General features: G+C 38.3%; 1 protein-coding gene across 12 annotated transcripts in view; it reads right to left on the reverse strand.

Moving 5' to 3' along the window:
- The window catches only part of myt1lb (myelin transcription factor 1-like, b), a 131,922-nt gene that overhangs the window by 37,528 nt on the left and 81,768 nt on the right, over nucleotides 1-12,626 (reverse strand). For all 12 annotated transcript variants that reach the window (XM_017690797.2, XM_037542123.1, XM_017690802.2 and 9 more), the window contains one exon: nucleotides 7,962-8,096. In XM_017690797.2, coding sequence (XP_017546286.1) covers nucleotides 7,962-8,096 — 135 coding nt within the window. The remainder of the gene's footprint in view (nucleotides 1-7,961; nucleotides 8,097-12,626) is intronic.

Consider the following 12,626-nt stretch of genomic DNA (forward strand, 5'->3'; position numbering starts at 1 on the left):
GGCTTGGCAATTTACTGAAACACAGAACATAAGCACACACCCAAAAAAAGATAGATTTTTTTGTTCATCAAGGTACAAACAATGCAAATGTTCTCTTAAAGGTACAGCAGTGGTTTTAAGGTTCATCTGTGTATCCACAAAAAGTTTATCCGAGGTGAAAAGTACGTATTTGGATATTTTCATAACCTAATGTTTTAAAACAGAACAATAAAATAAAAAGCCTGGAGATGAAACAGGGAGTGTGGAGTCAAAACAACTTACGTCAAAACAAAATATGATTTCAATGGATTATGGTACAGTTATGTCTCCTGACTAAAGGTACTGAGATGTACCCTTTAGGGAACCAACCCAGTGACAAGATGGGTACAGCATCAGTGACAGTTTACTACCTTTATTTCTGAGAGTGTATATGCAAACAGATGAAGCCAGAAGCCAATAAAATCTTGTCTCTCCAGCTGCTAATAGCAACAGACTAAATTAATATGGTGATTCAACTTAAAGATCCCATTTAAATGCATGAAACCATCAAAAAAGACAACAGCTTGACCTGTTTTCTTAACACATACAAGAGCCAGTTCTAAATTTTTGGGTGTGATGGAACTAAATATTTTCTGATCCATCAACTGGACATGTATGTGTCACCTTTTTCAATAATGTAGTCCTTAAACTCCTTGGAACCATCTGTGGTTCCAAAATGCCCTTCGTTATATTCTTTATAACTTTCATATTTCATAAGCTACATTCAGAAGATGGGTGTCATATGAGAGTTGTAAATGTCTTATTTCCAGTCACGTAAATGGGTAATGTAGTTTTAAACCCTTATAATAAGGTGAACTCACAGTTTTTTTTTCCTACTGAAAGTCGACCCATTTTTCCACAAATCTGGGCTACAAACTATAAACAGATGGCATCTCTTCAGTCATAAACTCTGTAAAAATGATTTTTTTTTTTAGCGTCTAAGATTTTTGGCTTTCAGCAGTAAATTGTAAGCATATAGCTATATGTGTGATCATAAAACACATTTTCTTTTCATTTGAGGGGGGCTTTTACAAGAAGAAAAAAAAACTAAACTAAAATTAAATGTAAATAAATTTAATACATTTAATAAAATAAAAATTAAAATAATAAAATAAAAATCTGCATTTATTACATGCAGTTACTGAATAATTTGCCTTACAATTTGGTCCTGTAAATTCAGATGGACAAACCAAAATATACCCTGTAGAATGACTTTTGAGTTCATGAACTAATATCATGTGAACAGATTATCTTAATTTGAGCTTAGATGATGAGTGAGTGAGTAATTTAGAGTTCATAGTGCAGTCAGAGTTTTTTTTTTAAACCAATGAAAAGACTTAAGTTAAATGAACAATAGCTAACCAAGCATATATTTTCAAAGATTTCATCATATTTTCAACTGTATATGGTAAAAATGTACATACATTGGTGTCACTATCAGGCTCTATTTGCCAAGCTGACAGCACAACGAGAAGGTACATTTTAATTAACGTTACCAAGTTTTAGTAATTGACTTAGAAAACATGCCTTTTGCATTGACTTTAACACTAGACTTATGGTTACTTGGACAGTTCAGCCACAGCCATACTATGCCCCTTAACTCAACATACCACTGTGAGCAATGATGACCAATATAAAGCGACACTTACAAGAAGTGGTCCAGTTCTGATTATACTCTCCGTCCCCAGCTGTCAGCTAATCTTAGCATAGACTTTCAGCTTCAGGAACTTATTATAACTAGCCGGCTTGAGTAAGACATTACTATTTTTGCGTCTTATTAGGATGACTGTGTCTGGACTTTCCTTTCAATAACTTTCAGCACTAAGGACACATCAGATCAGAAATCGAGGGAATCACGAAGCGACAGCAAAAAAGTGTCTCCCTCATGTCTGAAGCACTGTTACTGGCCTCAGTCTTTAACAAGCCTTCGTCTTCAATAACTCTCGCCATAAAAACTGTCCACGTCGGCCTGAGATCCCCACTGGCACCAATTAGGTTAATGATCTTTCGGAAGTGGAGAGAGGACAGAAGGAAGGGGCATGGAGTGTGTGGAGGGGTGTGTGTGGGAGGGGAGGCTGACGTACGCTCTTTCTCTTCACGTCTTCATCATCACCTCCTTAAACCCTTACCCTCATCCTCTCCACTCGCTGACATTTTAATTACTCTACACTGGACTTAATTGGACCAGGCCGATCACCCTGAGATGTACCAGATCCCAGTGTATAAAATACATCAGAGTGTGTTTTAATGAATGTGGCAAGAAGTATCTATTGTGATGCTTTGACCTGTATGCTTGAGGTATGTTTACACTCTTAAAAAAAATGTGCCACAAAGGGTTCTTTAAGTAATGACATGGAAGAACCCTCTGGCTACCCTAAAGAACCACGTTTGATACAAAGATTTGTGAGTGTGAAGAACCTTTTAAGATTCAAAAAAACCTTCACATAGTGAATAATTTACCAATTTAACAGTTATGTCGTGACTCTATTCATGATGTGGAGGTTCTTTAAACTTCAAAAAGCTTCTTCATACTCACACTTTTCTTTTCAAAAATGGTTCACCAAAGAATCATTCTCTGAAAGGGTTTTTGAGGAAATCAGAATGGTTCTTCTATGGCAGAGGTCTTCAAATCTGGACTTTAAGTCCAGTTTCTGGTCCTGCATTTTGTACTCACTGGTAGTTAACTGAATCACTGATGTAACTGAGTGGTCACCTAGTGCAGGAGTTGGCGACTCAAATGTTAGAGCTATTTTTTCAACAAAAGTCAAACAACCTTGGCAGCCTCAACATTTTATGTCCATTTTATTGGCGTAATGATTTAACATCTTGGCTCTAAATATGTCTCAGTATGTGCTAATGCCTTAGTATACAGTAACTACAGACTTAATTTGCTCTGCTTTAAGCTTTAGCTCAGTTGTAGCTGCTTTGTCTGCATCTCTGGCAGGATACTTTTCCACAAAAGTAGAAAGATTTCTTGTCAAATCTATAACAACATTTGACTTCTTGGCTGTATTACCTCAAAGGGTTATTTTACTGCTTAATTTATTTTTGTCTAAAAATCTAATTCTGCTGTGGAGCCTCAAGGGGGCAGTAAAAGAGCCAAAGGTGGTTCCAGAGCCATATGTTGCTGACCTGTGACCTGGTGTCATACCTACCAGTGATGACAAAATCCAGGACTGGAAAGCAGATCCAAGGTCTGGATTCTGTTTTATGGTTTTAAGCAAACAAATCCTTTTCGGCACCTTTATTTTTAAGAGTGCAGGCTTATGGTTAGCAGAGTCAGCATATACAGACTATATACAGACTTTGTTACTTCAACATATAATGCAATCTATTAGATTCTGATATACTTTGTTTGCAAGACCAATAGCTCAATTCATTTCTAAAATGTACTAAAGAGGATAAAATCCTAATCTGTAATAAAATCGATATTATAAAACACATCAGTCTAGATTCAGTCTAGGCCACAAAACACCTATAACCACCTCACAACATCTGAATTCTGTACTAACATGCCATTCATGTACTATTGTGTTGCTCGCATGTACCACCATTCAGTAATATGGGACCAAGCTTGGCTGTGCTTATGAAGTAAAAGGGCCCAAAGCAGTATTAAACAAAGTTAATGTAAGAACTATTAACCACTACTGCTGATCAACGCAGCTCCTCTAATAATTTTCAGCCTTAGTTTGTGAATCAAGTAATAACTAATCTAAAGCTGCAACATACAAAGTAAAGAATATGTTAAGTAAAAGTCTCACAAGGAGTATTAAAACCAGTGAAGGTAAACAAATGTGTGGCACTGATGGTAACATAACACGGGAAATCACAGACATGGTAGCATAATTTCACGTTACTGCTAGTGATAGTAATTTGATGACAAAAAGCTATTTATGAGGCAAAAATATCTGCATTAAATATTGCTATATTACGATACGTTCATCATTAAATGTAAAAAAGTTAATGAAATGACTGGTGAATGAAAGGTCCTGTCCTCATTCAGCAGTCCATAGCTGTCTTTTGAATTTCAGTCACATGTAAGCAAGAGCAGCAATAATAATAATACAAATATATATATATATGTTAGTAAGGTTATCTCTCTCAAATGTACACATATAATTTGACCAGAGGGACAAAACCCATTTTCTAACCCTAATCTTATCTTCTGTTATGTAAACTTTTTAGAAACAGCTTTTCTAAAAAGTCAGGACCATTTTGTTGAAGGCTAGTCCTGTTTATCTTTGGTCTTACAACAAAGTCAGGACATTTCCGTCCTGTACTAAAACAAACACATACTTTCTTTCTTGCAGACCTCTAATAAATTGTTCTGTGCTCTTTACCTACCCTGTGGTACATCCAGTGTCATTGAAAGGTGACCTGTTGTGAGCATGTCGAGTTATCGACAGGCTGCTGCTAAAAAATGCATTATGTGCAATGGAGCAGCTGCAAAGGACCTCTTCTCCTGTCAATGTGTGCTCAATAAACTGCCCAGAGAGTGCTGCACTCCCTGCTGTGTGTGTGTGTGTGTGTGTGTGTGTGTGTGTGTGTGTGTGTGTGTGTGTGCGTGCGTGTGTGCGTGCGTGCGTGTGTGTGTGTGTGTGTGTGTGTGCGTGCGTGCATGCGTGTGTGCGTGCGTGTGTGTGTGTGTGTGTGTGTGTGTGAGAGCAAGGCAAACATGCCATGGCACATACAGTGAAGCCTTGCCTCCTTATAACACATTTATCATTTAGACTGGACAATATATTATTGATGCTGTGTCTTCATTCTGTTTACAATTCACCATGCACACAGACGTTTCAGGGGAAATCTTGTGCAAATGATGGCTAAATTAGGCTGCCATTCACTCTGTTCTCTTATTGAATCGCCTGAGTACATTCTCAGAATACTGAATTCTGCTTTTTTTTTTTTGCAATACCCTGAAAATGGCCTGTTTGGTGCCAACTAGACTATACATGCTAAAAAAGGCAAACTTTAAACTTTGTGATAACTAGCCTGCCCCCAGTGCGGCCATGGATGTGCTCTTTTGTAGTCAGTGTTGCAAGGCTGGCCAAGCGTTACAGAATGTTTGCAAAATAAATAAATATATCAACATTAAATGTGCTTATCGCTGCTCTCAGTTCAAAACTTTGTATCTCCATTTTTGACGTTTTTTGAAAATACCTGTTGTCCTTTAGATTGTATGTACATTTCATGATGAATGGATCAAAAGAAATGACCCAAAATAACTCAGAAAAAAGTCTGGTTCCATTGACTTACATTAAAAGTAACAAAAGTTTTTCCTTCTCCTGTAAAGTTACGATTTCTGAGAGATGAGGTTTTGATCCGACAACAGCGTTATATTACTAGACGTTGAGTTTAACCCTGAGTTTAAAAAGCTATGATACTGAGCTGGAGTATGTTGTTGCAGGTAATCAAAACTAGGGTTGGAAACAACTGCCAATGCTAGTTACGCAACAACAAAGCTACAATCTATCACAGTAGTGCATAAGTGCCAACCTTTAGAGACCATGGTTAGACCATGGGCAGAACATGGATAGATCAATTAGGCTGAAGCAACTGCAGCTTTGGAGATGGACATCATTCTCTATTTGTTTCCTTTTTTTAGGAAGGGCTAGCCAATTTTCTCTCCCAGGTTAGTCCTGTCCATTTTCACCCATTAGCTAGGTCTCCCCATCACTCAATATTACCAAGCTGGAAGGATGACGGCTAGCACATGCTTCCTCTGACACATGCTAAGCCCTCTCTGCACTGTTATGCTACTTCTGTTATCAGCAGCAGATCAACTAACCATTGAAAACAGCACTCGTAAGTTCCACCTCTGGGTAAAGCATATGAGCTAATCCTGAGGTCATTCCAGGTGTCCCTCAGCATCCCATGAACTCTTGCCTCCCAGGAGGCTCAGATTACACCTCTTGACATCTGGACGCTTTATAGGCAAATCTTTTATGTTAACTAATTTTCTGGGCTGTCATTAAAGCTGTCAGGTGGTTTGATTGCCGTCTGGGTCATTTGCGACCATAACGTGAGATTCCTCTCTGTGGTTTAATGAATCGTGTAAAAGATGCTTTATTGGGGGATTTGCACAAGGTGAATGAAAGCAGTGAGCGAGAAGAAGATTGCCACCCTTTCTGTTTACAGCCCTCACTGCAGATATGTAAGCTAGACTGAGCTGCAATTATTATAGCTTATTCAAGTGGATTTAATTGAGCAAATAAAGCAAAACAAATCTAACTGCCTTATTAAAAAAAGCATAAGATGTGGTCTTAATTATCATCAAATACGAACAATAAATATGTTTACGCATTGAGAAGTGAGGTGATAAATTAGAGAAAACAGTTTGTTTGCATTTTATTTTTGCGCTTCCTTCCACAACACCATATAATGATGGTCCCAGACTACAGCTCTGCAGTATTTACACTGAAAAAATGGCATTTTAGTTGATAGCCAACGTGCAAAATAATGAATACAGCAACAAGGGATGCACAATGGTATCAGAATCATGCCGGCAGAAAAAAATTATCCATGTTGGATGTTTAGATTTGACCAATGTTTTAAAGTGATATTTATTGACCTGCAGAAGAACTGAAGGTTCAGGTGAGAATAGACTACTGTACTGAAATATCAGCATTTAATTTATTTTACAGCATTTCTAACTATGAACTGTAAAATGTTATATTTCTCTGTTATTCTAATTCATGTGAACGCAGACCCAGTTTCTATATTTTGCGAACGTTTATGCATCAGCATTTGCAAATATGTATTTGAAAAATCTCAGGTATCAGCATCAGCCCACAATTCTCATATCAGTGCAACCCTAAACCAAACAAGAGAAAAGAAGCAGTAATGATTCCATGCAGATGCACTTAGCCATGCCACTCGAGCAAAAAAAAAGCCTTAAAAGACAGAAAAGCCTGACTGAATAAAGGCAGCTCACAAAAATATTGATGCTCAATATTTTTCATATGGGGTTGTAAGCTAATACACATTGTGAACTGAGTACAGTAAGATTTTATGCTACAAAAATATTTGTCACAAATATAGTTGTTTCTACTATTGGATTTCAGAACACTGCATGATGTTTCTAAAGATAAAAACACTCTCCTGCACTACACCTGAACCCATTTACACTTTGTTTGTGTTTAATTATCTTCTAAGCAAATTACTTGTCAGTGTTAATTATGTTTTCACCACGTGCTGCAGTCTTGTTTTGGCAGCTGATCTATGATCAAAAAAGAATTTCTTTTTTATTTATGTATACATATTGTGAAACTCATTACACCCCTAATTCTGTGTTTTTATATCAGCAGTGGAAAAAAAATAATCCATGCTAAGGCAGCACTTTGACAGATTTGGGGACTTGGTGGAAATGTGCTTTTTGTTGCATCATTTGTGCTTCTGACCTCTTTCTCCAAACAGATGAATGTGACGACTGTGATTTGAAAGAGTTTGCATAAAGAACTCAAACTCATCAAAACTTGGTGAATGTTTTGTCTTCACTTCCACATTTGCCATCAAATCTTCATCGGTGTAGTGCTGATTTTGCATTTTAAACCTGAAGATCGAGCCAGACCTTTTTGAGCCTGTGCACGTGATGTTAATATGTAAAGACGAATGACGTGGTCTGACGAACTCCTTTGAAATCCGACCCATGCATTCTTTACAGGGTGACTCGAAAGGTTTGCCTATCTTCATAATGTGAATGCAACATAATGCATAAGCAAGAACACAGAAACAGGAGAAAAGAAGCTCCTGTAATGAATCCATGCAGACGTGCTAAACATTAGCCATGCCACTCAAGGAAAAGGCCTTGAACCTTCAAAGACATAAAAAGACATCCTGACCAATGACCACAACAAAAGAGACTGTTACACAGAGACTGAACAAAAGTATCATTATACCAAGCTACGGCAGCAGGCAGAGAGGTGTGGGTCTGGAGTACTTACTTTCTGGAGGGACCCTGTCTTTATGAGGGCATCCAGACAGGCTTCGATGGTGAGGGTACAGCCCAGTCACGTGACCTGTGCCGTCACAACCCGGTGTTGGGCACCGGCTCTCTTTCTTCTCCGACCTTGAAGAATCTGTACACAGACATGCAATGCAGAAGGAGCTGTAAATGTAGCCAACAGCACTATGCATCTGATAAGTACCTTAATTGCATTTGAACAGCAACTCATCAGCCCTAGACATACAAACGTATGAGCACATTTAAGGAAATATTGCCTCAAAATGACACAAGGCCACATCCTCCTCACAGATGTTCCCATTCACAATAACTGGAAGGAAACAGGTTTGGAACATGGTTTATTTGTACCCCAGCAATGAAATCTGCATTCAACATAGAATGTGCTATAACTTCAAATCATTGTTTAATACACTGGTATTTTTATACACTGTTGTTCAAAAGTTTGGAATTAGTGGCTGATACTTCAACACAATTTATCACAATAACAATAAAATACTGTCGAGTTGCCAACTCCTTGGCATATTAATATTTTCTGCTACTGTATACAATAATAACCTAAGCAGTGTACTTACTATAGATGCAACGTATCTCAAGGCGTTTTGTTCAATATTGGAAGTTTTTTGGGAACACCAAGAAATCATTAAATGAGAGATAATATACTGTAATTACGTATTTACAGTCAAGCATGTGCACAGACACCCCCAGGGGGCTTGAGCCCCTACCCTTTTACTCCCAGACTGTACAAAAGCCCACTTGTTTGTCATGCATAGTAACTGTATTTTATATCATGTTCGTCATTCTTCAAAATAAGGCTCAGCCTTGCCCTGAGAACAGAGTTCATGGGTCAGCTTGGAGATTCATTGCTCTTGGGAGCCCCCTCTGGTGCAGTACTAACAGCCTGTGGTTCTCCTCAGAAAGCCTGACCCATCATGCATCACTGTAGTCCTAGATATTATACCAATAAAATGGTAATAATCTCTTTAAGAAAGAAATTTTGAGAATTTGGGGGAAAACAAAATGTAAAATGTGAAATCTGCAAAAAAAGCATTTAGTGTATATATATATATATATATATATATATATATATATATATATATATATATATATATATATATATATTAATAAATAATATATGCTTAGACGTATGTGTTTTATTTTTTTTCAAGATCAGTGGTTAACTAGAATCGGTGCACTACAATTTGCAGAAATATGTCATATTTAAGTATGTAGAAATTTTTTGTTGATAATCGTCAAAAACGACTGTGGGTGTTCAAACTTTGCATTTCACAGTACTGAAGGCACAGATCTCTGTGTGATTCCCTAATGTGACATGGTCAAAGACTGGCCTGCATTATATTATAATAAAAATGATTTAGGTTTGCTGGAATGGAATTATTCTCTGATATCAGTACTGTTAAGGGTGATAATGATGATGGATCAGTTTACCCACATACACAAACTGAAGACTGCAAACGTGCTTCTCTTTCTAGGTTGGATGGGGAGCCATATGTTTGTCTGCATGTGCTGATGCTGATTTCTGCACTGGTGAATGTGGTGAAAATTGGGACAGGCAAGCTGCCATTTTATCTTTTTTTACACACAGTTAGAAATGATCACATTGCCGTAGAGGCAACCCTGTATCTTTGTTAGTGTATGTGAACTGATAGTGGATTCCCATCAATAACTACTGAAGATCTATTTGTACATCTACTGATGAGGGAATATTATTGTTATTCAGAGCGGGTCCATAGGAGAGATGTGGGAGTGTGTGTGTGTATGTGTGTGTGTGTGTGTGTGTGTGTGTTAGAGAGAGAGAGAGAGAGAGAGAGAGAGAGAGAGAGAGAGAGAGAGTGAGAGACAGACAGACCGCTGATTAAAATTTCAAGCAGAGTGTAACCTGGTAACCAGCATCATATAGCCTTCTATATCAAAATAAGTCCAGACAGTGGGAAACAACAGCAGGAGAGAGACAGAGTGGATGGTGACAAAGAGAGAGAGAGAGAGAGAGAGAGAGGGAAAGCCTGAAAGAGAGAGACTGAGCTGGCTTGGAAGTGGAATGAAAGTAAAAAAATCAATAATACAATCAGAATACTTCTAGCATTCACATACAATACATATACTGTGAGGAGACGAAGCATCTTTAGGCCTTTTTAACCCATAACATTCCCATACACATCAATTTACCTACAGAGTTTAGGTTTTAAAGACTTTTCTCTAACACTTTTAAAAAGTGTCATAAGGCAAGTTTCCACTCAACTATCGAATGAAATTTAAGTAAATAATTGAAATATTGCAAAAAAACATGCAGCTCAATCTGGGTTTCCAACAATACTGTACAAGAAATAAAAACACTGTCACATCCATAAACCTCTTCTAAAAGTGTACAAAGAAATTTACTGTTGAGCAATGTCTTGTTGCTGTTTGTTTAATTTTATGGTTGTTTTTTTGGATTTCACATAAGCGCATGGTGACAGAACAGTGCCTGAGGAAATGTCCATTAATACACACATGCATTTTCTGTCTGTTTATTGTCTACAACCACCGTTATGTTTCCCAGGCTTATTACTTACTAAGGTTTATTATTCAGTAACTATAGGGACTTCAATGCAAACTGGTTGAGCTATTCTTAGGTTATAGTGCACCTGCTGACAGACCCTGGCCATGTAAAGGGTTACTCATTAGGTTAACTGTTGTCTTCATTCATATTTCATAGGTACACAGACAAATGGGCAGTCATGGGTTGGAGGTTAGGGAACTGGCCCTGTGACCAGAAGGTCGCCGGTTCGATCCCCAGCGCCGACAGTCCATGACTGAGGTATCCTTGAGCAAGATACCTAACCCCCAATTGCTCCCCGAGTGCCATGGATAGGGCTGCCCACTGCTCCAGGCAAGTGTGCCGTGGCCCCCTAGTGTGTGTGTGTGCTCACTAGTGTGTGGGTGGGTTAAATGTGGAGGTGAAACTTCCCCGTTTGTGGGACCTAAAAAGTGTAACTTAAATATTTCATGTTTAATTTACATAATATTTGGCATTTCTTTTTTTACTGGTAAAACAAACTTGTCTTTTTTACTGGCATATAGACTTTTAGATGTAGATTGGTAATTTTCCTTTTTATGGCAAAATATGCATAGAATACATGGATGGAACTGTAGTGTTTAGCTGAGCTTAATGAATTTGGAACATAAGCCTTTAAAATCAGTATGGCATGTTTAAAAAGCATTGGACTTGTTTGTATCATCACTGTTGTATGATTTCTTTTTGTAGTTTTACCCAATTTAGTAATTTCATATTCCACCTGATTGTTATGTCTCCCCCTTTTACATGATAGGTTGGTAAAGGCTAGCACATACTTACTCTAAGTCATGTAAAGATCCACTGCATCTTTTCCAACTGCCCTTATGTCAATGGACAGTTTAACATGTCCAATGTTGATCAGGTAACAGATGGCTGTGTTGGCTAGCATTGCAGTGAGTGATTGGAAATGGGTCGGCCATCCTACCCACCCATTAAGGATGAGGCCAGTTATGCTCTCTTGAATTTACGGCTGGCTGTGGCATCGCTAGGGATTGAACATGTGATCTCCCTATAACAGGGCTAATGCCCAGGATTGAACAATAAGATGTCATTATATTAACAGAAATAGTCCAAATGAAAATTGTATAAAATCTTGTTTAAGAATTTTACTTTCCATCTCACAAAGTTGCCATTTCAGACATAAGGTTTTACAACAATATGCTAACTGAACAAAATAAACTCACATCCTCAACCTATATTCATGTCCTGCTGCCAGACTCCCTGCTGCAGCTGTTTCACAGCAGCCTAAACAGAGCGAAGCGGAGGAGTGGAATGTGCATTAGAAAGCGCTGGATATCGATTGTGGCTCGGGACAGGCCACGCTTTGCATAGCAAATGGCCCCCATTACCATAGCGTCTGGGGATAATTAATGTGCAGTCAGTGGTCCTGTCGTTCGTTATCGGTCATACTGATACTGTTCAATTTCCATCTCCGCCTCGTGCCTTCTTTAAGGAGGAATTCCTTCCATAACTGTCAGCCTGGCACACTTTTATAAATCATAATGCCCCCTGGTCAGGCAGCGGCTGCCGCTATCTGTGCTGCGGAGAGATGTTATCATGACGTAATGGCCGTGCATCCCTCATTATTCCGACATTAGAGAGATAGAGTCTGCCCAGCATGCCAGCCAAGATGTCCTTTGGTGTGGGCTGCTAGCGTCTTTCCCTCCCTCGCAGCATGAAAGAACAGCTAGTTTAGATATGTAGCCCTGATGAAACATCTACCATGATGCCTGTGTATAAAATAAGTGATGTTAAGCTGGCAAAATGATCATAAAGGAGGAATTATCTGCCTGCAAATGTCTGTATGACATTAGCATGGCTTTGGACATGCATTTAGCTACATTTTAGCTTGTCGTCTCCAGAGTTTGATCTACTTGAAAAACTACTTTGAAAACTAAGATCCTGTACATAAATAATTATATTTCATATGTTACAGTCACTATTACATTCACTCAAATAGATGATGATCTGCAAGAACATTTCTGCTGTGATCAGTTTTCACAGGCTTTAGCAGTAGCTTTCACTAAATCTACCCTGTTGACGCTGCACAGGCTAATTTGGTGTACGCTATTT

Source organism: Pygocentrus nattereri, chromosome 10 (genome assembly GCF_015220715.1).
Source record: "Pygocentrus nattereri isolate fPygNat1 chromosome 10, fPygNat1.pri, whole genome shotgun sequence".
Classification (NCBI taxonomy): Eukaryota; Metazoa; Chordata; class Actinopteri; order Characiformes; family Serrasalmidae; genus Pygocentrus; species Pygocentrus nattereri.